The 26,413-nt window shown below is 38.2% G+C and overlaps 1 protein-coding gene across 1 annotated transcript in view; it reads right to left on the bottom strand.

The window, feature by feature from the left end:
* Positions 1–8,204: 8,204 nt before the first annotated feature.
* spns2 (SPNS lysolipid transporter 2, sphingosine-1-phosphate) overlaps positions 8,205–26,413 on the bottom strand; it is a 109,947-nt gene continuing 91,738 nt past the window's right edge. Inside the window, exons 10-13 of the mRNA XM_066660782.1 lie at positions 24,865–24,963; positions 19,871–20,031; positions 16,366–16,402; positions 8,205–12,041 (exon numbers count right to left, since the gene is read on the bottom strand). Of these exons, the coding sequence (XP_066516879.1) occupies positions 12,030–12,041; positions 16,366–16,402; positions 19,871–20,031; positions 24,865–24,963 (309 nt within the window). The 3' untranslated portion in view covers positions 8,205–12,029. The remainder of the gene's footprint in view (positions 12,042–16,365; positions 16,403–19,870; positions 20,032–24,864; positions 24,964–26,413) is intronic.

The following is a 26,413-nucleotide window of genomic DNA, read 5'->3' as shown; positions in this document are numbered from 1 at the left end:
TATATTGGGTATTGTACCATTTTTATTTACAAAGTATTGAGATACATTTTAAGTACCGTGCAACACTAATAAGGACTAGTACTAGTGTGTTGTGTGTGTACGGGAACACAAATCCCTTGGGAATGCAGCAAGACTTTACTGCACTAGATAGGAGTGGAATGATATTCACTGTTGCATAGAAATTAAAAATAAAAGTACCAATGCCAAATGTATTCCCTTTTAAAGATGTGAACAGAATCCCAATTATCAAGCTCATAGATTCTCATTAAAATGTGATTACATGGTCTTCAGCACTCAACACCCACCTCTTCAGGTAAGCTAATAGGGAGCTCTATATTTTTAGACTAGGCTGTTGTTAAATGTTTTCATTCAGATCAGAGTGATTATTGTGTGTGGTCAGAGATGGTCATGTGTAGGATATTCACATATATTTTGTAAGACGTCAAGACACATTTTCCCCTCTACATGCTTCTAAAGTGTGCTGTAGGTGTTTTAAAAGCAACTTTTACAGTTTTACTATAGGAACATGGCTGGATGCCCCATTATGATTACTGAATGGCTAACTTTGTGAGCAAGCAGTGAATTTATCCCCAGGAATTTTAGGAGATGAAGCGACGCTTCATGTATCTTGCTGTTTAATAAGGTCAAGGCTACACAGGCCAAGTGTGTGCTATTTTAATCTGTAAATGCATGGTTAAGCAGTGGATTTTAATGCGTTGCACTATTCTTAGCACTCTTCGCTGTAGAGTGTGTGGCAATTCAGCAGATGGCTTCATTGCACTTATACAAGAGTGCAGTGATTTAACTGCTATCATTCATGAACACTGTGTGAGGAAAAAGCATATGCTTGAGTGTTCCTGAGAGTTACTTCTGCTGATGAAAAAAGCTTATATATTCTTTTTTAAAATTTATTTATTTATTGTGCTTTATTTGACTGAACTTGAAGCTGTTAGCTGCTGTTCATATTTCTTGATAAAACTAACATTTTCCAACTCTAAAAACATAAGATGTAAGAAAATAATGGGGGTGGTGGGCGGGTTCTTAATTTTCCTAGAATCCATTGAAACTACAGTGTGTGTGTTTTGTGTTTGGGTTTTTTTTTAATTATGCCATCTGTCTCTCTTTCTATGTGTGTGTGTGTGTGTTCGCGCGCATTGTGTGCATGTTTGTCTGCATTCTAGGAAGTTTAACTGAGCTGATTTACACCTGCATTTTTTCTTTGGGTTTGGAATTCACACATTCATTCAAAATGTTCATGCTCCCCTGAAGCAGTGTAAACCAATTTAATGACTTGCCAATGTTGTGAATGCAGCTCTTTGTCACAGTTTGGTAGCCAAAAATCTGTGGAAACCTGCTCATCTAAAGCTTCTTGTAAAATGAGGGAATGTTTAGATTTGTTTAGGTTTTTTTTGTTTTGTTTTTTTCAAAAATCATATTTAGAGTTTGTACCCCTCTGTGATAACATCTGCATTGAAAATGTCTACTCCCAGAGGAACTTCATCATAAAAGATTTTGGAACCTTAGTGGTCAAGTTCCAACAAACACATCCCAAAGGCATTTAGTGAGGTGCCATTGCGACTGAACCCAGTTCTACTGCTCCACAGCCCAGTGCTGGAGGGCATCTGTACCACTCTTGCCCATGCTTGGCTCAAGTTTCTCTCTTCATTTCATGTTTACAAGCTGTGTCCACAACTGACCACCAAGGATAAAGAAAGTCATTATTAATACTCTTAAGCAAATAATGAAGCTAGTGCCCTGGAACCTTTGAGTTTGGGTTAGAAGCACTGGTGTCATTATATTGTCTTTCTAAGTCTTCAAAGCCCTTGTAAGTGATGGGTCTTTTAGCTTTGCTCCATTAAAAGGCCAGGCCAATGTTCCTGCTCTTATTTAAAGTGTTTGTGTGTTTTCATTACTGTAATGAGGGGTCATTTAGAGTTACTTATAACAGCTTTTCTGTTTTAACTCCCCTGAAGTGTGTAGTTTGCTGAAGATGTTTGAAAAGTGGCTTTGTGGGGGTTTGTGAGTTTGTACAATTATCCTTGTGTTCTCCATTCATTACCTCACATGTGCCATAGTCTCTGTCATCTTCACTTATATATATATACACACACACACACACACACACACACACACACACACACACAGGATCCAAACTTGACTACATGATAAAAATTTATTTATAATTATTATTATTATTATTCGTGTTGAATGACAGGTGTGACCTTTAAAATTGAAATATTAAAATATTAAAATTAAAGGCTTAAAATATTGCCTTTTGATCAGTGCTCTGGAGCCCAAAAATGTGGTGTTTGTGCCAGCCCTATTACAGAAAGACGTCCATTACCAAGTTCATTTTCACTACTTAAAACCTATTTTGAAAATGGCTCTTTTTTTTAAAAAAAAATTGTGATTTAGGATTGCAAATAAATTGCACATAAAATGATCTGTTCTATAGTTTCTATTTGACTGCTTATTTGAACAGCTCCAGGGGAAAGTCCTGTGGAACTTCTAGCTGACTATATGGAACCATGATTTCCTGTCTACGCCCTGCTGTTTCCTGTCTGATTTGTGTTATTTTGTGTTGATGTTTTTCTTCTTGTCCATCTTTTAGTACCTCTATATGGGTCAGTGAGGTGGTCAGAGTTGGTCTGGAATTCATCTTAAATGTGGAAATCCCCACCTAGATTTAAACGCCTGTCATCTAAAGAAAAGACCTAGTTCAGGATCTCAGCTCTGTAAAAACATGGTACAGGTTGGATCTCCATCTCTCCAGGGATCACAGTTTGCCTGCTCCTCAGCCCAGTCCTGGGGGCTTTCATACACTTGGTATTCAGCCTGCTGATTTTAGGCTCATGTTCTGCTCTTCAAGAGCATCCCAATTTATTGAACAATTACACGATTGAAAGTAACTGAATTCTGTAATATGTTTGTCTACAAATAATTGGATATATTTTGCAACACATTTTTAGATTTCATGTCTTAATATTAGTATAGAACCTTTTGGATGTCTGTTATTTCTGTCAGTGCTTTCTTTTCATCTAAATGCCAAGTGTCTGGTCAATTAGAGAATGAATTTTGCGAAGGGAAAGGCCCTGAAATCAATAGCTTTGATTGGGCTTGTGCTCAGTAAGCACATCCTTCTCCGGTAAAAGCCATGCCTGAACTAGGCACTTTTTGAATTATCAGCATTTGACCATTACAGGCTGCGCTTAGTGCGTGTGTGTGTGTTTGTGTTTGTTTCATATAGAGAGAATTTCTCTTGAGAATGATCCACCTCTCAAATTATAACTGCTATCATTAGGTGAGTTTAATGTGCCCAGTGTGTTTCAAACTAACGATAACATCATAAGGTAACATGCAAATTACTTGAACTATAACATTTTTCCAGCCATATCCTCCAAACCTAGTAACTGCTCTGGAGGTTGCAGGTTATGAGGTTATTCTGTCCTCAGCTCTGATCAATTCAGTGGGAATTTGTGAACATTCTCATTCTGCTTTCACCTGAATTTTGTGGTGAACGCATTCTTCATTGAGCAAATATTGTTTTTTCATATGTGGTGAGTGTAAATGTGAAACAGGCCTGTGTGAGATTGAGTGCTTTGTTGCTAGGCTGGCACAAGCCTTTGCATATTTCCTCACTCACAGAAACAGCCCTATTTTTTTGTGGAAGAGTGTGATTTTCAAAACAACACTATCTTGAATTTGTGGGAAAACCTGCAGAACCAGCAAAATGAATCTGACTTTGAAAACATTTCTAAAATTAAATTCTATTTTATTTCATTTTTACAGCTGATTTTTTTTAGTGAAATGCAATAAAAACATGAATCTTTGATTGATAAATTCACATTAAACTGTATTTAATAGATGCACATACAAATTTCACTGAAGAACTTAATTGAGTTGTTTAAACATTAAGTTTAGAACATAATATTTAATGTATTTATTTAAGTAATCTCATGTCACGCTGTCAATTGTACCCCAGTGGTTCTCAATCCGGGTCCTGGTAAGTTGTAGATTTCTCCTCATGCCATTACATCCACCTCAGCTCACCTTAGAAGTGGTTGTTAATTAGCTCATGACTGCATTAGGTGTGCTGCTATCAGGGGAATCTCTAAAATGTGTCAGGATTGAGAACAACTGCATTACACTATAAGCAGGAGAACAAGAATGTATTAAAGGAAGACAGACTTTACGAAAGAACTCTCAACGTCTCAAAAACATTTGTGTGTGTGTGTGTCTGTCTGTCAATCAAGACATCATGTGGTACATAGACTTATGAGCTTGGGAGTACCTTGTCACTTAACACAGTCTGCAGCTTCTTCAAGGAATGCAACCTAAAATGGTATAATGCAAAGAGAAAGCCATATATTAATTTTGTGTAGAACCTCCAGCGAGTTCTCTGAGCTCACAGTCATCTGAGATACACCAAAACCGGTGGAGATGTGTTCTGGTGATGTGGTGAGTCACATTTCAGCTTGTTTTGGGGGAACAACATCTTGGATTCTACATGCCAAAGTTGAAAAATACCATCCAGACTGTTACCAGTGAAAAGTGAAAAAAATAGCATCAGTGAGGGTGGTGCAGAGGGGGGAGGGGGGTGCATCAGTGCCTGCTGCATGGGTGGTCTTCATATATGTGAAGGTACCATTTGATGCAGAGGCTTACATTGGAGTTTTGGAGACACGTTGCAGTATTTTCCCAGGAACTCCATGTCTGTTTCAGCAGGACAATGGCAGGCCTCATTTGGCCACAAGTTACAACATTGTGTTTTCATGGACACTCCTTGCGAGAGCACGCTGATGTTCCTGTTTTACTGCAGATTCTCCCTGTGTCTAACTCGTGTTTTGCTTTTTTTTAATTCAGTAATTTTGTTTGGTTTGTGATGTAGTTGTGAGCTTATTGGACTGCGGCAGGTTTTCTTCCTCTGCTTGTGTGGGTTCTGACCGGCTGTCTGTGAGGTGGGCCTTGTTTCTCCATTGATTGTGGACGGAGAGGTTTGCTGTCATCGCTGGCGGTTTGTGTCTATTGCTGGTGACGACCAGGGACCCAGCTACTTGAATTTAGCTACTTCAAAGTGCACCTACTGTGGAAGGCATGGGGATATTTATTTGCTCACACACTGTTTATATAAGAAATAAAAGTATTAGTAATAGAATGGGACACACCTGAGCTTAAGGTCACCATGCGTAATATGGTTCTTTTTCACCAAAAGGATATAATTCCACTAGGCATTGAGTTGGGGAGCATTTGTGATGGGTGGGAGTGATAACTGTGATCCAAAGTTATTCATCAAACATCAACGCCTGACCTCCGGGCAGTACCCCCAGTGTTCTTGTGGCTGAATGCAATTAAACTCTCACAGCAGTGTTCCGCCATCTATTTTTTAAGCCTTTGTGGAGGGTTAGAGACTTTTACTGCAGCAAATAGAGACTCCCTCAATTAATACCCTTGGTTTCATATGAATTGTTGGATGAGACTTTTTTGCCATAGAATCTAAAGCGGACAACTAAGCACTTTTCCTCTGAGGCAACAGAGACTGTGCACCTTTCTAAACAATGTAAGAATTCATTCAGGTTCAAAACTAGATGGCCTTTTACACTGATGTGACTTTCAGTGTTCAAGCCCCTCCTCCCCCTCCTCCTCCCACCTCTTCTGGAAAGACTGAGGAAAATAGTCTTTCTGTTCTGAGTGTATGAAAGTCTCCATTCTGCCTGCTCAGGTATTTATAGTGGGCTTCTTTACATTAGAGCTCTTCCCGTGTGCAGTTTGTCTGTAATTATGACGTCCTGCCACAAATCACTGTGACTGAGTCACGTTTAAAAACTTTCTCGCTGTGTCAGTGTGTCATTGATACTGTGTTGACAGGGAAAGATAAGTCTAAGTTGTTGTTGATTAGATGGGACATTTTGGAAAGCTTTGATGAAGAATGATGCAGATACTCACTCTGTCAGAAAATCCATCAAAGCACATACTCTGTGCCTTTAATTAGGGAACATTGAATCTTATTCATTTATAATTGTAGATTTTAAAATTATGTTGACTTCATTTGCCCAATTTGATCTCAAAGACTTGATTCATTCATTATCTGTAAGCGCTTGTCCAATTCAGTGTCACGGTGGGTCCAGGAATCGGAATCATACCCAGAATCATTGGGTGCAAGGCAGGAATACCCCCTGGAGGGGGCGCCAGTCATTCACAGGGCAACACACACATACATTCACACATTCACACACTTTTGAGTCACCAATCCACCTACTAACGTGTGTTTTTTTTTTTTTTTTTTTTTGGGATTGTGGGAGGAAACCCACGCAGACACGGAGAACTCACCAAACTCCTCACAGACAGTCACCCGGAGCGGGAATTGAACCCACAACCTTCAGGTCCCTGGAGCTGTGTGGCTGCTCCACCATGCTGCCCTCTCAAAGACTTATGTTCTTTTTTTTATACGGTTTTATAATGAAAGTTTACAAATATTCAGCCGCTGCTCCTGGAGAAGAAAATGTAATGTAATTTTAGGGAACTACATTAAAACCACTGTTACCTTTTTAAAGGTATATTTACACTTTGATTGTAGTGACAATTATGTACCACTAGTGTACACTTTTTTCCCAGTATCGCCAAAAGTTTGGAGATGCCCATTCTAATTTCAGAGCTCAGCTCTTTTAGATGCTTTTAAGATTTACTCACTGTCACCAATGTACAATTGTGCATTCATAGTTTTTACAAACACCATAAAAAATCAAGAAAAACATAGTATGTTTTGGAGCAGCTGGTTGTAAGTTTCAGGTCACTATGCTCAAAGCAAAGCCTTGGGTGAGAGGAAAAAAGCCTCCCAACACTAAATTGATTTATGTTGGACTGAGTTGGAGGTGTCCTGTGGTTTGAAAAAATTTAAAATTATAATTGTTTTTGGAATTACATTAGCATTGTTCTATAGGGAAAAAAGTGTTTAAGTAGTTCACACTCAATGAAAACATTTGGTGCATTATAAAATGAAAAATGCTATAATGGATATCTCGAACTGTTGAGCAGCTGAAATCCTATAACAAACAAGAATTGGGAAAACATTTCACTTTCAAAACTATAGCAGGGAATTCCTCATGGGGAATTATGAAACTTAAACTTTTGTGTGATGTTTCTGTCTTTCTTGAACAGCTGGTATTAATATTTGCAACTTATGATTGTTTTTAAGGTAGTTCACATGTGACTTGTCAGTTAGGGAAAAAGTAGATCTCAAGCCATAAAAGTGTGGATGCCATTAAGGACCTCTTTCTGCCAAATCCAGGTAATATAGCTAGTGTAACTTTAACTTTGAATCTGTAAACTTGAACCCTGTATGCTTTCAACTCTAGGAACATTCAGTGACTTTATTAGTTGTGTTCTTTTACTTGTTTGTGTAAGTAAATGATCTTTTAAATCTTTGGACAACTCTCTAGCCACTCCAGGTACTGGATGTGTTTTATCTAAAGCACACCTGATGCAACTAATGGAGCCCTTGATTAGTTGTTTCGGGTGTCCTTGAGACAACACCTGATTTGCAAATGTGTGCTCTTATTCATTCATTCATTCATCCATTCATTATCTGTAACCACTTATCCAATTCAGGGTAAGGGTGGGTCCTGAGCCTACCCGGAATCATTGGGCGCAAGGCAGGATCACACCCTGGAGGGGGCGGCACTCCTTCAGCGTGCAAGACACACTCACGCCACTCACGCATTTACTCACACACTCACACCTATGGACACATTTGAATCACCCAGAGGAAACCCACGTGGACACAGGAAGAACACATCAAACCACTCGCCCGGAGTCACCTAGAGTGGGACTCAAACCCACAACGTCCAGTTCCCTGGAGCTGTGCGACTACAAAACTACCTGCTGCGCCACCATGCCGCCCTGTGTGCTCTTATGAAGGGTTCTTTCCAGGGGTTTTAATAATTCTGAGACTGCAGTAGTCATTAAAATTTGACAGTTTATAAATCTTGCTAATGAACTTAATTTGCAATGTGGGTTGAATAATTGAGATCGCAACTGTATTTTTATGTGTGTGTGTGTGTGTATATATATATATATATATATATATATATATATATATATATATATATATATATAAAGAACTTTTGCAACATTGTACTTTGATTAAATAGGTTTATTTTGATCACTGACATATATGTTTACATCTCATATTACTCCCAGTCGGAGCATCACAGTAACTTCCTAGATAGCAATAATAATAATGTTTTTTATTCGACCTATTTTTGTTCTTTCACTCTCACCCTTAAAAATAAAACTTTAAGTTTCTGCGCAACATCAGAAACAGATCTTTGTTTTATACAGAACTCTTGTATGACAAGAAATACACATTCAGTACACAGCATCAACACCGTGACCCTTCGTTTAAAGCAGTCTGGTGAAAATAAACAGGTCTTGAATGAGCAGGCTGCATCTCTGATGGTGATCTGCATTTGGCATTGAGTCTGAGGCCTGCAGTTTTAATAGCAGGATCACAGAGAGTCTAAGACTAAAAAAAACAGCCAGCATGTTGCATGGGTGTGAAACATGACATATATTTGAGTGCAAAAGTTTGGATGACCCTGATCCAATGGCATAATTTGTTAAAGAAGCAATCAATCATTTTATCCAATGACCCTTCACATTATGAAACAGCCATTTTACTGACCTGCCATGGCCTGGATGAGTCAGAGATTCTCTAATAATCCCATTATAAACATGGCCATCCCCAGTTTGGGGGTTCTGTTTATGGAGCATAACAGTATCATTTATGGACTAAAAATAATCTGATTCTTTGTGAGTTGCAATTTACAGGAAAACTGTAAAAACACTGAAAAATATTTTTGCTGCTTTTAGTCTTAAAATGAGTTATTGCTCCTTTTAAATATGGCATGTTTCAGCAAAGTTTAGTGTGCAGTTTCTATTTATCCCACTCCCCAACATATTTTCACTTAGAAATCATTTTCAAAAATGTATAATTTGAATATGGGTGCACAAACTTTTGCACATGACCATAGATACTTAGGTACAGTCCCTTTAGCACTTACGAAAATCACCAGTGTACAAACTAACAGGTTGGAAAAAAAAGAAAACAAAAGAATAAAAAACAAAAACCCTGAACATGACACATCTAACAGTTTGTGCAAAACACATAAATAAAAAAGTAACATTTCATTGGTCTAGAAAACCTGTGTGTGCTGTAGATTTTTGAGATGATAAACAATCCAGGACTCTTCAGACAGATTACATGGAGATTCATTTCAAAACATAAAAAAAAAAAAAAAAAAAAAAAAAAAAAAAATTGAGTATTCATAATATTCAGAAAAATTGTTTTTTTCCCTTTGTAAAATCTTCATTATTGTAACAAACAAAGGACAAATAAATACATTGCATCAAAGCTGTAGTTTACAATATATTAAAATCGCTGCATAATATAATTGTCCATTTTATAGCATCCTTATATATAAAACTAATATTTGTAAAAAGAAGGAAATAAGAGACATCCTTATAAAGAATGATAACATGAATAAAAAGCTTAATTAAAATGATTTTGTATGTGTAAACACATTGGAAACAGAATCACATTCAGATAGCTTTCTGAAAAGCTCTGTGAACAGAAATAAAGAAGGTATCACAGAATCCCTCAGTTCCTGGGATGAGTCATACCTTCACAATACAGATGATGGCAAACCTTTTTTTTGTTTGTTTGTTTGTTTTTGTTTAACTCCATCTCTTCCGGAAAAAACAACACCTCCATCCTTAAGCAAGGTGCCTTTTTTCCTTTCTTTTTTTTTCCATTTCATATGAAATAAGATGTAACCTCTGTTCGTTTCTGAGAGACTTCCACACAACAGAATGGCTTCAAATGTGGATCATTGCAACTTGGCTAATGTGAATGAGACATCAAAGTATAATAAGGGAAAAAAAAAACAACACTAACGTCTAATAGGCAGCTCAAACTGAATGAAAATATATAAATTATTGCCTTAATCAAAGCTCTTCATTTTTGCTAATGATCTCAAATCTATGAAATTGCATATGTTACAAACTTCATGTACAAAGACTTTTTGAGGACCAGCAATATTTCTATATTTTCACCATTAAAAAAAACAGTAAACACGGCCTACTCTAGTGAATTTTCCCTATTCCTTTTCTTCTGTTTCCCTTCTGAAAGAAAGTGCTTCTACTAATATAGAGTCTTTTTCATATTCACTGTAAATCTACCGTGTAGTGTTCCAAACATATCTGTGTTTCCATGCTTTATGCCCAAAAGTAAATAGTGGCTCATCCAACAATTCTCTACTCTTTTGGGAAGGCATTGTGATGGCTTTACTTAAGTTAGATCACTCCTGTAGTTTAATACTCATTCTACTGACACCAGGCATTGAATATGGTGCCCTTAGGCTCATGTGTAGCTGCTTTGACGGCCCCTATTCATTTTAATTTTCTTAATTTTTAGAGTTTGAGTTAAAATAAGCCATGTTACCACAACTGAATGCCTATTTCCACTGAACATCCCTGAAGTACACAATTTCACAAATTTTAAGTGGTATCTACAAATATTTTGACATTTCTATAAGATTCACTGGGAAAAGTGGACAACTCTCAGAATGTGGAAGAATGAAGGAAGATGTACCAAGTTCTTCCCAAAAGTGGTCAACACCTTTCTTTTTCAGATTAGTTTCAGAAGCTTTTCTTAATCTAGCTTCATTAGGGTAATGTGACCTAACTGTAATACTGTCCTTTAAAAAAAGCCTAAGGTATAATTCCCCAGATGGATTTCAGCAGCTAATTCTTTTGCAACTGAGCCAGACTCTTATCCCCAATCAGGCTTAGTCTTTTCCACCCTCTCTTTCAGAAAGAGGACACTACCACTGAGTGTAGAAGCCCAGTGCACAAAGATGACCATTCTTATAGACTGGCACTTGTTATTCTTATCCTCTGGTAAATGGAAAATGATCTCTGGGTGGGCTAGCCACTGCTGTGTAAAGAATCCCTAAAGAGGAAATCACTATCACAATGTAGGCATTTCTTTAAAGTGTGTTTCTGTCTCCCCCTTCCCTTTTTTCTATGTCCTATATGTTCTAAAGTTGTGTAGTAATTTTTCATCATTTGTGAAAATTTGGTAGAAAGTTTGGAAAAAATATGCATTTACAAAAAAATTCATATTTACACTCCAGTGTTTCTCTATGTTCTATTAGTTCCTATCCAGCAACCCCATTTGAAACAATCATAGGTGAAAACCTCAGGTTTCATGTTTATAAACAATCACACAAGTACAGCACAAAAAAGAAATTTGGGTGGAATATGTTGGCTGATTGCATTGTTTAACTGGCACTGCATTAAATCATTAAGTGCTAAGACAAAGCAAAATGTAACAAAAAAACAAAAAACAAATAAAATGAGCAGGGACCCAGGCATTTGCCGGTGCTAGAATTATTAAAACCGGCAAAACATACAGCCATATATATCGTTGTGGTCACAAATTCCTTCATTCCATTATTTACACGACAGTGACCAATCAGTGAGCTCCATGTGGCTGTAGGTGTGGACTGGACCCATATAGGAATGTGATGCTATGGCACTTGGTGCAGATTGACAGGCAGCATGACAGGACAGAAAGTGTCTGTGGTCAGTAGTATGGCACTAAGAAGGATTTTGATCCCCTAACTTGAGCCCCATTGAGCTTTAAACCCCTTTTTGACTGTACATTTTTATAAGTGAGCTGCCCATCAGCTGCTGACTGGATACCTGTTCCCATGCTGCCTCATCTCAGGGATTTGATCAACCTTGGGCAGGTGAGGCATCTCATTGGCTCAAGTTCAGGTCAGCCTCCACAAAACAGAGAGAAGAAAATGGCAGCAGTGAAGATGATGTGTGACGGTGATGGTGGTGTGCAGCAAGGGTATCCAGCGGGTCCACTAAAGTCTGTATTTTATTTTCATCTGTTCTTTTCTCTTTCCTCTTCAATTCAGATTTAGTCCTTCAACTTTCGTCCACCCGCCATGGTCCTCCTCTCACTTGGTAACCTATGAGAGAGAGAGAGAAAACTGAGTGGCTTCCCAACAGGATGTTCCCATGTAATTATCACTTAGAAGCCACTGTGCCATCTGCCTGCTGTTACTCGTGGGTCACACTGACAACGACAAACACACTGCCCCTCTTCCCAACACTTTTCCAGCCCATACACCGACACCATACTGAAGTGAAACTCATGCTTGTTGTATTTAATATATAATCAATAATTTTCATTTTTTAGTTTTTGTTGGAAATAAGAGTTAGAATTGTAAATATTTCCAATTAGAAGCTATGTAATCGTGACCCCCCCCCCCCCCCTAGGGATATAGAACAGAGTGAACTCTCCTAGTGATTAGGCCTTGAGATGCTGAATGGAAGTGGTGCAAACTCCTCACAGTCACCTGGAGCGGGATTCAAACCCACAACCTCAGCTGTTTGACAGCAACACTAATGGTCGTGCGGCTTTTCTGCCCTAATTTAACCTTACATATTTATAAAAATAAAGGAGGAATGTTCAGACATTTATTTTTCCTTCTTAAGTACTTGGGACCAAATGTATGTCCTGCAAATATTACACACAAGTTAATCAGGTTTCAGTAAGATATTAAGAACAGAAGTGCCATGCCAGGGCTCTTTACTAAAAGAATGATATCTTCTACATAAAATAATATAAGTGTAAAAATGTAAGTCAATATGTGAATGTATAAATGCAGAACAGTCACTACAGTTGTGCTACTGTAACAATAGATTTTCACAGGATACAAGCAGATACGAGCATTTACCATTAAATGTGGTTTTAAAATGTATAGCCTCACCTGAAGAGCTACTCATGCTTTGCCACTGCGACATTGCTATTATTAAATTTAGACAAATTTAAACACAGTCCACCATTTATTCGAAGGTGCCCCCAAACTGGGATCATGTTTGCCCTTAAAAATTCAATTAGTCAACCATGTTGGAGGTTTCCTGGCCTTGTTAGAGCTCTATCTGTCCTTAAGCTCACAATAATCTCCATTACAAGCTTCACTGAGCTGCCCCGGACTACAGTAGACATGGATTAGAGCTCCGGGCTAGGAGGGTTATTGTTTTCTGTATAATGGCACACACAAAAATATTGAGTATCCACCGTACTGGAGCTTACATAATTATTTGCTTTAATGCTGGATTGGGGATTTGAACCAAAGTGTTTGTATGGTTCATTATGCAAATAATTATAAGTGAATTGTTGGAATTGCATGTATATTTAAGCCAAAATAAGGTGATTCTATGGAAGTACAGCCCTGGTATGTAACAATTTATGTAATATAAAATACAGTATTGCTGTAGTGGGATTAGTGTGTTAGCTTGAATCTAACATATTAGCTTGTGCTTAGATTAGAATGGGACCTGGCAATTTTTTTTTTTACCAAATAATGTACATTAATATTAATCTCTCTTATAATGTTCTAGTCAATTCAATATGGAATAAAAAAAGTCAAAGTATTTAATAAAGACTTCATGGTGTTTTCCCAGACAAGGCTAGTCCTGGGTTATATCCTCCTTTCAATGGAAAATCACTATTAAAAATGCTGTGTAGTCCAGGACTAGACTTAATCCCTGTCTGGGAAACCAGACCCATTAGTATTATTATAGTGATTTATGAATTTGTGGATGTTGTGATAGCATTTATGTTTGAGATGGAGATAGATAGATGAAATCAAACTTCTGAGCACATAAGCTCATATCTCATTTCAAAACCTGAATAAAAAAATGAATGTCTCAGAAGTTAAAACTGAGTTAAAATGTTTTCAGATTTTTTTTGGACACTTGCAGGAGATTTGGCTTCTTTCTATGGATGGAGCTCTGTGGAGCCGTTTAATTGGATCTGATCTTATCTGATCTCTGTCTAGGACTGAACCAGCAAAAGCTAATGGATCATGATGTGGCAAGACTTTTAGCAATTTAGCTCATCCTTTTTTTTTATTTATCTGCCTTTTTACATCGACTTTAACTATGTCCCATCCTCTCTCTGTTGCTGAAGATATTTGCCTCATTTGTCTTCCTCCCAGGACAGACCTTACATTCTTTCTTCTCATTAAAATGTCATCTGTAGTAGTGAGTGTGGGGATTAGCCGCTGGTTGTGTAAAACTGCACTACTGTCTTTACAGAGGTTCCAAAGAACCAAAAAAACAAAGCTAGGGCAATGGCATTGTTATGCCCTATATGCTAATAACCGTCTCTGGTTTAGCCAAGCTTCAAGGACAAGTTTAAAGGCCCAGTCCCCTTAAATGGTAGCAAGGGAAGATTGTATTACACCTCATGGGTGTTACAGACACCCTCATGACTGGTGATGCGATTTAGCCTCGTGGTCAGCTTAGTTTTACAGGAGCTGTCAGTCCTTGTCTCCCGTGATTCTTCTTCATGCCATGAAATTACTATACCTACTCTACCTATTTAAACATGGCCACCCTCATGAGGAGGACCATAAACTGTTATGAAACATAAACTGGTACATTCAGAGACCACAAAGCAATGTGAGTTGCACTTTACAGGAACTATGTGAAAAGAATAAACAATAAAACTTATATAAATATTTTTGTCATGTTCTATTGATAAAATGACAAATGACTCCTTTAAATCATAATTGTAGTCTGGAAATAGAAGAACAGGAGGAGATGTGGATTATGGATAGGACACCGCTGGCAAGAACTGCTGCAAAATATTTCCTTCCATTTACTCCTTGGCTCTGGATTGGATGAGTTAATATTGTGATATGCTGTGCTAACTTGGCTGAGACTCAGAGGTCAGGGGTTCAATCCCAGTTAATGGTTCCTGGCTTCAACAATTCAAGGAACCCTAAGTGGCTGCAAGTGGGGAACGGCAATTTGTTAACATCAGATACTTTAGGCAAATGTTAGCTTCTGTCTACAAATGTTTTATTCACTCATTGCTGTGATAGTAGATGTTTTGAATTATAAGCGAGCTGAAATAAACCAAAAAAAAATTAACAGTAGCAAACATATCTGGAATGTTTAATTGATCTGAAGCAGATTTGAAGGCTGTTTGATGATTGATTTAATGTACGCTATATGTTCAATGTTTGTAGGCATTTCTTCAAATGAGTAATTTACATTACTTCAAGATGGAGCCATTGCTGACACAGGCATTGAACTGTGCACTGAAAATGAGCCCCAAGTCTCCATATCCAATGTCAAGTGTCAGCTAGATGTTTATAATGTGCCGTAACATTGGGCAGCATTGGAACTAAGCTCCTGTGAGAAGCATAGCACTAGTTGGTATTAGTAGTAACACTCTTTATCAGTTAGACCTGATATTTCTATGCATGTACTTAGATTAATGGGAAAAGATTGCAATATTATTTCACTTACACGTGTCTTTGATCAGAACGTTGATATAAACGCAACATTAGGGTTCAACACAAAAAAAAAAATCTTGTCCTGGTACGATAAGCTTCTACAGTGGAGCCACAAGAACATAAAAAAGGCTGCTCTGGTATTGTTATTTTTAGCGGGGTACTTCAGAAGGTCTATTGTAAATGTCTAAAGTGCTGGAAAGTGTGGAGTAGACCGTGCCTTATATGCCCTTTTTGTTGTTCTTTCCTTCTCAGTTTTTTCTTTTTCGGGGCAAGCAAAGCGTCAGTAATTACACATGCAGGTTGTATAGAAGGGTGAGTGTGTGAGGCTGATAAGAGGAGGAGGAGGAAAGGCAGGAACATGCTGTTTAAAGGAAGCCAGACATAAGACTGAGATCTACTACCAGCCTGGTCCCTGGGCCATGAACAACAGAGCGATCAAGTACACAAGACATTGTGGTTAAGGAGAAATCAATATTTTTCCACAGTGGTTGTTTATTATTTTTACCCCCCCCACCCCCCCACGTTTAGTAAATAATCTCTGTTACATAAAGATCACAAAGTGTCCATAAAATGGCTTCATAATGTGAAGAATAATCATTTTTCATTGCTGCTTTGAGTACAGTATTTCTATCCTTCCTGTCCTATTCCAATCCAATCTATTCCATTCTGACATGTCTGTAGCTGGAAACCCAACCCTAACGTCGTCCCATAATGACTAAGATTAAGATCAATAGATTTTTTGATATTGGCATCAAAAGAGAGAGCAATCAGAGGAAACTAAATTTGTTCTCTTTTTGAGCTTCAAAAAGCAGGATGTCATCAGTCCTTTCCTTTAGTTTTCCTCCCCTGCTCTCAGTGCCCCATAAATAAGCATGAATCATCAAATTCTCCACATCTAAATGTCACTGAAATTACTAGATTTTGTTAGAAAATTGCTTTGAGAGCTTTTACAGGAGAGATAACTGTGACTCAGTCTTACCTTTACTGCAGATGGTGACCGAGAAAGCTGGTTTGTCCTTGGAAAAACAAAGAAAAGAAGAAAAATCGATGAGACATGGCATAAACTTTGTCATCTTCCAAGTTATAATCTCTATGAATCTCTAATCATACATCTTGGAGCAATTTTGCACCGTTCGACAAAAGGGCAGAGGTCAGGTTCATGGCCTGTGCAACATAGTTAAGATAAATTAAATCAGAACTTATTTATTTCAAGGGCTAATTTCTTTTGTTGCAAACTCTCTAGGAATAACAGATACCATGCTACTATAACATAGTCTTTAAGTTTCTTTTTCTGGGACCCCCAAAACAGTGGCTCCAAAGTGTTAATTTGGGGATCCTGGACCCCCAGAACCGCCTGTATTGCTTTATGAGTTGGATCACGTGTTGGAAAAACATGCCCCTGCCAACCAATGGTTGTTACCTGAAAAGCCTCTGGTAGTGCATAATATTACTCTGCACAGCAGTCTAAGGTTTGATTCCCAGGTTGGGCAGGAGTACAGTGCAAAAAACAGGGGGGCCCTGTGGTTTTGGTCTGTGTCTTGGCCAAGATGGCTAATGCTGCATTAGTCTACCTCAATAGTATAATTTAAATTTTGTGTCACAGAATTTTAATAAGGCAAAAGACAAATGCCATAAATATCTTCCACAAAATCCCAGATTTACACTTGTCTCCTTGTGTTTAGTCTAAACCGATCAGATCAGATTATAGATAGGAATGATTCGCATCTATGGCATCATATAACTTGCTGTTAACTACACATTCTCGTACGAATCATGGCTGCCTTGCGTATCCTTGTGCGTAGGTTGTTCACAACCTCAGAAAATAAATGCTACGTTTTAAAAGAAAGCTGTGTCAGAGCCAGGTCCACAGTTACCCATGTCTTTCTATGGCCTGCCCTCTAGTGGAAGTGTTCAATTACAAGCGTAGCACATAGGCAAGTACATGAACAGTGACGTTCACAACGCAGATGGTTGTCTGCACGAAGGCATGGCCAAACAGCAAGTATATCTCTACTTTAAACACCTCAAGTTCAGTTGTTTAATTTGGTTGCATTTTCTGCATCAACGTCCAGTCATTTCCAAACTCATTTAATGAGGTCTGGACTGTCCATAGCTCTTATTTATTTATTTATTTATTTTTATATTTTTTATTTAAAAAAAGATTTCTCTTTTCTCCTTGCATCTGTTATTGAAACAATCACACAATGTGCTTTGCTCTTCCCCTGCAGGCCACTGGCACTTTAGCCCAGAGTTCATCTCCTGTTATATACATGGAGTGCCCCTGCAGGCACTAAGCTAAATGATGTCAAGGCAGCAAAGCCAGCAAGACAGATGAGCTTCACACACACCCCACACACCCTGAAGTGTGAATGTATCTGTGAGCTGAGTCGCAGAGTCCTACCCTGTTCTATAAATGGCTTCCTCTCAGCCAAAATAAGCTAACAAGCTAGAAATAATAAGTCACCCTTCTGGCCCTAGGAGTAGACGCCGTCACATGAGCTGTAGATTTGCTGCTTCTTGGTGTTTTATAAATAGAAGGGGCTCTCTGAGGACAGTATGCTTTTTGTGTACATTCCTATTAGAGATATTTGTGAATTGAGAGCTAGAACTAGAGCTTGAAAAAAAAGGCTACTATTTTTGTACTGACTCTGAGCCTTGGTTGTTGCTATTTTTTGTCTGTACCGTAAAAAGCAGATTACATAAGGCAGTACTGCTTGAGTTTTTGCAATATTTTTGCATTTACTACAGCATCTTTGAACATTAGCTCATCCATGTAGGCTCTGAAGCAAGTATCAAAGCAAGTTATTAAATGAGTGATCAATTATGAATGGCCCTGTCAGCGCTGTGCAGTCGAGCTCAGTAACAGTTATCTATTACTGGCAGAGCTACTGTGTATGATAGAGCTCTGTGGAATAGCTGTTTCTGTGGAAGTGTTTGGCCCTCTGGTATCAAAATGCAGCCCTATCTGTTGCTTAATGTGGTTAATAAAACAGGATGCTATTCAGTGGCATTGAAAACCCACACTGCCCAATATTGTGGTAATACACAAGCAACCAGAGCTCTACTGTGCTGGATGACCACAAGGGAGTCTTTCGGAAATGCCCTGCATTAACCTTTAATGTTCACCTGTCTTCCAACATCTAAGTTTAACCATAGCATGTTGCTGTTCATGTATATTTTTTATATCTCACATTAAAAGTAGATAAAATGAATTAAGTAATTAAAATGAAACTAATTAAATGTAATTCAATTGAATGTATATACAACCCAAAACATCTTTTCTTAAAAGGGTTAAAAACCTTTAAAATATATTTTTCATTTAGTGTTTTGGTGTAAATGTATCATTTACTTAAACATCTCTATAAAGATTAAGGGCAAAAAAGATTAAATGACACAACTTATTTTTCCTTATTGATATACCCTTTTACACAGAATTGTAAATATTAACAGAAAGTCAAACCCTGTGGCATTATTGATTGATTGATCTGCTAGTTTAGCCATTGATTAGCACTCAACGGGAATGCCACAGTTAAGCCTGATTAGTTTGCCTTGGGTCCTGGTTTAAGGCCAAATGCCACTGAGATCCCATCGTGGGAAAGTAGGGAGCCCTGGTCTTCAGGGAGTGTGCAGACGGCAGAAGGCCACAGACGTTGGACGGCCACCCTGCCTAAAAATGTCCATGACCAAAGTGGAAGGAAGTCATTTCAAAACGGAAGCAAACACAGGAAGTGTACTTGATAAAACAATGCATAGGAGAACTATGTCTTGTGCTCTAGGTTCTTAAATTCTTTTGGCCTTTTAAGGCACTGGGATTCTTCCAGGATCTGAGGGATATGTGTGTTTATAATGCTCATTATTTAAACTTAACTTTACATAGAAATATAATACTGTGCAGAAGCCAGAGGTTTCCCTTCATCCACTTCATGTCAAAGGAATAATTAAATGCAAGTTATTCATTTGTCAGCTGGTTCTGTAAAGATGGGTAGTTGCTACTGAGAAAAGGTAAAGACAAAAAATAAGCCCATTTGGACTAGAACACTGAAACTGGACATTATTTTTTAATAAAATAATTTTTAAATTAGAGTCTCCTTTGATGCTGATAACAGGGAAACCAAAGTCATTATTTGTCTTCATTGAAAATCTGACCTCTACTAAAATGTATTTTCCTGCATTACATGAGGCACATAATCTATGTAATACAGGACCTCTTTGTTTGGACAGAAGTGGATTTAATCTCTGTCATTCTCATGGATTAGCCAGTTCCACCTGAGGCCATTCGAAACAAGGCCTGCCGATGTTGCCACAATCGCCATGGCAACAGTCATTTGTCTAGACTGCCATTATGTGGTGAAAAATGAAAAATTATAGTAATTTGATACGATCAGGAGGGGGTGCATTGAACTGGAAGAATGTGTGCAAGTGTCAGTTTTCATAAAAATATCTGTATTATGAAATTGTAATGAGTCAAGGAGAAGCCCACTCACTTCTCTGCCTTGTCTCGGTCATCAAGGAAGAAGAGGGCTGTGGCCAGGAAGAACATCCCCCCAAGGACGATGACGAAGGGGCAGAGCATGAGGGCGTAGCCTAAGCTCAAAAACCGCCACAGAACTGACGAAGCGTAGCTCTTCTGCAGGGCTTCTGATATCTACACACACACACACACACACACACACACACAGACACACACACAGGCATTAGGAAACAATGGCATAATATGTTGCTAGTCATTCATGAGGCCAGTGACCAAATAAGGTTTCCAAGGACTTAAGTGTGTGGCCAATTCTTTAAGAATGTCAGCACAATCCTTCTGCAATTGGGGCCTAAAGTAATGGAAAATGTGAAAATGTCATGAACACATCGCCGGATCAATAGCAAGGTCACATAGGCATGATTAAGCTATTGATTGGAGTCTGCGTTGCCTACACAGTCTGTTAGAATATTCTGAATTCATTGGAACAGACCAAGACTTAAAGGAGCTAGCTGTTGAGGCCCTGTTTGTACTTGGCATTAAAATGAACGCTTTATCTGGGTGTTGTCCCTATACATATTTAAAAGTGGAAATTTGACTGGAAAGCATTAAAGCATTTGAATTTGAGTCCAACATATATTACTAACTCAACTCACTAAAATATTTTCAAACTATAGGCCTTAAAACACATTTTATTTATTTTGGGGTTGTTTTTTTGTGAATGAGATGCTATTAAAAGCTCGGATATGTCTGCATGAAAGCCTAAAAGCATTCAAAATAGCATATTAATAATGCGCATGTAAGCTTGGCTAAAATCCTTGCCCCACACTAAAGTGCTAGTATATTTCTCACAGTGACAAATGTCCAAGCACTCACTGACCTCACTGAAATGATGTTACGGTAAAGTACTAAGAATGCCCTCAAATGCCCTTAAAGTGGAAGGACAATTTGCCTGCCATGTTTTCCTAGTGCGTTAGCATCAGCATTAACACGTCTCCCCTGGGATGAGGAGATACAGCTGAGTCTAAAAAGTGGGAAAATGTGCACTGTGCTGACAAATGAGGTACAGTTCTTGAACTTTAAATAAGTGTGTGTGTACATATTATGTGGCTGGCTCAGGTAAGCTGCCAAATCACATTAGCTTTTAGCTATTTCCACTGGCAAAACCGAGGCTAGGCTGAGATTTTGTGGCTAACGCATTTCTAATTACATTTGAGAATAATGTTTCTTCTGCGGTAGATTATTGTTGATAGCTTGTTCCTGAAGTGATTATTACACCACCCGCTAAACCAAGTAAGAACATTTCACACAGAAAATGGGATATTAAGATTACTTAAAAATGAAAAATGCAATAAGACTTTCTTTTTTTTTTTTAGGAAGTACCCTCAGGCTCTGTAGGGCTTCAGGAAAAGCCTAATAATTTCTGTAAAAGTATTTACATTTGGATAGGTTCATGTATGGTCCTTTAAATCCTAATGTGGGACTTACTTAGTCTTATTTCAACATAAATATCTGGTTAAAAACAAGGTTTGAATTCTGCTGCAAAGTACACATTAATGTCTTTAACAAGCTGCAAATATTTGTTTAAAACTGAATAGCCAAAATGTGTTAAGTGATTGCCGTTAGCTTAGTGCTGTCATACTAATAGAATCCTAGTGGGACCCAAGACTAAATTAGAATTATACTTATTTTAAACTTATTCATTTCATACAGAACATTTCTTTACATTACATATATTATTCATTCTAATTATGTCTTAATTTATGAAAAGTTTAGTTTTAATTATTATTGCAAACTCTTTTGAGCAGCTGCTTCCACATTTCGCTGTAATTTTGTAAGAACTGCATTTGTACATAAAATTAAACATCTTGAATATGTTCAAACGTTCTTTTTTCTATTGTTTTGACCCACAGCAAATTCACAAGTGTTAAATCAACACTATTAGTGCTAAATTAACACTGAGAGTGTTGACAAGTATTTATATTTACACTAATGGTGTTGATTTAACACTGGTGAATTTGCTTAAATGGCTGTTCATGGTTTCTATGTATAATGTACCCACAGCATAGTTTTCTTGAATAATAAATAGAGCTATTTGTTATAAGTGTGCGTCATCTTCCACTCACACCATGCTGCTAAACCGTTGGCGTGAAATAGCCCAAGTCATAGCTGATGCACATTTCTGTTCATCCAGTAACAGTCCCAGAATGTGCATGTCCTGGCAAACATTCCTTATCTGAGGAATAGGAGAGAATTTTCCGGAAGCATCTCAAATAATTTTTTGCTGGGTCACCAGCTGAGTGACAGCCAGGGCCAAAAATATATGACGCAAACCTGTACAGATCTTCCCACAGAAGCAGCAGTGTAGAAGCTTCATTCTGAGCTTTTCAACTAATGGTAATACTGACTTTACATTTCATTTGAACGAAAAATATCAGTTTGTTGGGACTGCATCCAGATCGAATGTATCCTTTGACCTACTACCAAACAGGCATAAGTAAAAAAAAAAACATTCTCCAGAGAGAAAATGCTTCTGCACACTTTAATGCACTTCTGGTTATTTACTAAACTTAACTGAAAATGTGATCAGTGTCCAGGTTACTGTCAGTAATTGGTTAAAAAATTAACAGGAAATTTTGTAGTGTTCAACATGGTGTATGTTTAGTCCTGTCCTTCAGTAAATAAGAGCTCAAAATCAGCTCTCTGGTAAAGCTGCAAGTGAAAAAGCCCTCCATCATTGAGATATGTGCGTGCACGGAATTTAAAAAAGCTGAAAATACTTTTTTTTCATTACCTTACTTACAAACTCTTTATACATGTTTACCCTTATTGCAAATCCGGTTTTAAACTACCACTTTGTTATTTTTGGCCTTTAAAATGTGTATTACACTTTAAAAGCCTATTACCACAGGGAAGTCGTGCATGCTTTGGGGCTGTGATAAGAGTGCTCATGTTCTGCAGCTAATTGCTCGGTAAGCTGGTGTTATTGGCTGACTGACTCATCAGAAAGCACATTTTCTAAATAAACTCATAGTATCCTTTGGGCTTGTTTTGGAAGCATGCACTATGGAAAGTCTGAATATGCTGTTACAATGTACCACAATATCCTTGAGGCAGTTGCTCGTCACCAAGGTATTAGCCTCAGTGACCTGGGTCCTGTTTAATTAGAAACCCTGGGATTCCTGGAATTACTGGACTAATTCTGACAGTATCATTGAGAGCGCTTCACAAAGAGGTTCATTGTGGACATGTCAGCTTTCTGTTTTACCTGTGTGTTGGTGTGTGCACAAATGGTTTGGTGGGATGATAGTAGGAATATTTCATACATAATTATAATTCAATTATTTGGTCATTGATGTTGTGTTCACAATTATTTTATTGTTTAATTATTTAATTACTTTAAATATCATATTACAGTCCAAAGAAAAGCATGTATCTCCATTTATTTTGGGATTATATATATGTGTTTTTGAGTGTGTGTGTGTGAGTGTGTGTATGTTATTATGTGGAAAGGAAATAAATTAAATTTAAAGTGAGTGGGCAGTAAGCAGAACAATGGAGATGACCTCAGGACTAGCTCCCAGGTCAATACCATGCAATGCAGGGGTTATGAACCTGTCAAGAGGGTGTACAGAGTCTGTTGTTTAACTTGGAAAAGCCTTTGACATTCCTCTGCAGAATGCCAGGAACGACGAATGGGAGTTGTTGGGGGAAGTCTGGCCCATTGGTGTGGGCTTTTTCCTGAAATGATTGAAGTACTGGTTTACCACTTATGCTGTACTTGTTCTAATGTGAACCAATTTTAGTTGACCACTCCAGAGCAGGCGCCTAATGACACATTCCACACAGGCCACCTTTTTCCTTCGATAGTCAAAAGAAAGCCCAGTAACACAGTATGTAAGAAGCATGGAATGAGGGCTTATTGTCTGCCAGAGATGTTCAAAGAGGCCAGGGGGGAACAGTTCTGGTGTGTTTATGTTTTTGAGTGTGCCCGTAAGAGGTATTTACAATAGCTGAATCTGCTCAGTGCCCTGTGGGTGGAGGCATTACTGGGAAGAGTGAGGCTCCTGATGAAAAAAAAACATATTTACTGACAACACGCCTGTTAAAGCTGTTATTTAATCCTTCACAGTTCAACTTTTAAGGGATTTACCGCTTTTGATACTGCACAAGGGATGTAAGGAAAATCCTCAGGGCCTTCTAGGCAGCTTAATGAATTCTGAGAACTGAAAATGTATGACCAATAAGATTTTTTTCCCCATCTTTTGTGTCTAGGAAAAATCAGCCACGTGAGCTCTCCCACTGGTAAGAAACTGCATGTAACCTCATAACATAATTTGGAAATTGCCAGTATCTGAGATGCTACCATTACTTTTAGTGACATTAACCTTGAAGCTGCAGTGAAAAAAAGGAGTAAACATGTCTTATGTTTGAGCTTAGGGGAAAATTGTGTATACTTGATTTTGCCTAACTATACCCTAAAGCCTAGTTTAGTTGATTTAACAGCAAAGATTTTCTGAAATAGATTGTATCTTTAGAGCATCTCAATCACTGAGAACTGCTTATCTTTCAATTTGAGGAAACAGACCATCCATTCAAGTTGCTAAACAATGATTAAATATTGATTTGTACTGTGTGCATACATCTAAAACACTCAACAAAGCCACTCAATACACATGGTAGTAGCTTAATATACTCTCTACAGCAGTGCTTTCCAGTTGTGAACATGGGGACCCTCGAGGCTTTGAACATTTTTATGTTTTCCGTTCTAAAGCATGCAACTCGTCACCTCATTATTAAGCTGGTTTGAGTGTGTCAGTGCAGGGAAACATGCAAAAATGCTTGGGGTCACTAGCACAGGGACAGACCAGCCCTGCACTACTGCATTACTGCAGCTGAATGGAGTCATTTACATGTGATCAATCATTCTTGCGTTGTCCTGTGTGTGTGTGTGTGTGTGTGTGTGTGTGTGTGTGTGTGTGTGAGAGAGAGAGAGAGAGAGAGTCTTACCAGGCCTATTAGATACGGACTCCCAGCATCCCCTAGTAAATGAGAAGTGAATCCCTGAAAGGCTACTGCAGTGGCTCTTCTGGTTGGTATGACAACATACTGCAGAGAGAGAAAGAGAGAGAGAGAGAGAGAGAGAGAGAGAGAGAGAGAATAAAATAGGGATGTTACAATTTTTGCCAAAAATTTTCAAACAACAGATCAAAGAACACTTCTTCTAAAATCAAAGGAATTAATAAGACATTCATTCATTCATTACATAAGACTTTCTTTGCTAAGAATCGGCTTCTGCTTTAACTGAAAGCCTTTACATTTGCTGTTGGTACAAATCTGTGAGGATTTAATGCCCATAGCCATTGAGGTTAGGTGTTGGATGTTTAGCTCTGGATAAAAAAACCCTATTCATCCCAAATGGTGTTGATGCAAATCCCAGACATAGAAATCAATAAAGACATTAAGGGAACACTAGGTACGATTTGGTATTTTGTTCCCTCTGAAGTTGCAGAGTGTAATTCACTTTTACAGCACTGTCCTGAAATCAAGGGGGAGTGTGAGGGTGGAGTGGATGGTTTCCTACCCTCCTCCAAAAGTTACATATTGTGCTGTTCCACCAAAAGACCCCTGATTCTATTCAGTAAACCAGCCAGTGTTTCCACCAGTTTAGATGGGAACCAAGGATACGTCATCAGCCGGGGGCGTTGTGGGGATTCTCGGTTCCAGCGTATTCAACCACAGCGTCGGAACCAAAGATGAATGGTCAAAATCATGACAGTGTTTTTTCAGAGTGAGATACGATGCACATCTGTAAATGTTGCTGTGTTCTGAACCGTTCTGAGCATGATAACAATTTATTTGAGGCTCTGTGCTTTTTCTGGAGTTGCTTAGGCTCGACACGCCCATGGACAACATCACGGTTATCTCTGAGGAACACACTCTCCTTTGGTTCCAGCTGTGAACAAACTTCTCTGGTTGACGAACCAATTTATGCCTGTGGAAATGCACTGAACAGTTCCAAATTAGGTTCACGAACAGTAACCGTTCAGGTTGTGCATTAGTGGAAAAGTGCTTTTAATGCTACCTAGTATTGCTTTAATTAGAATTTAGAAGGATTGATAATTCAACTAAAAACCATAAATATACAACTTTTTCAGTACATCACCAATGATTAGTTTGGCCATTTGCTTGAGGACAAAAGCTTGTCTCATAACAGAGCCCACATATCACTACGTTTCTTGTTGAATCAGATCCTCTCAGAAAGAGTGGAGGCTTTTACTGCTGCAAAGGGTTCTTCTTTTTTAACATGTACACCCTAATGAGAGAAAACAAATGTAGATAATCAGGTGTCCACAAACTTGTTACCATATAGGACAACTACTTAAAAGAATTCCACAAGTTCCTCCACAGTAGATGTGTAGAAACTCCAGGAGTGGATTATGCAGAGGTTTTACTCCTAATTGCTGCTGACTTCCAGCTCTGTCAATTGGAGTTAAACTGCCTGGAGGTGAGCAGCTAAGAGGAGCCTGACACTACAGTGCAAACATGTTAGCGTAGA

Source organism: Hoplias malabaricus, chromosome 2 (assembly GCF_029633855.1).
Source record: "Hoplias malabaricus isolate fHopMal1 chromosome 2, fHopMal1.hap1, whole genome shotgun sequence".
NCBI classification, from domain to species: domain Eukaryota; kingdom Metazoa; phylum Chordata; class Actinopteri; order Characiformes; family Erythrinidae; genus Hoplias; species Hoplias malabaricus.
The sequence above is the reverse complement of the archived record's forward strand: the minus strand, read 5'-3'. Positions and strand labels throughout refer to the sequence as shown.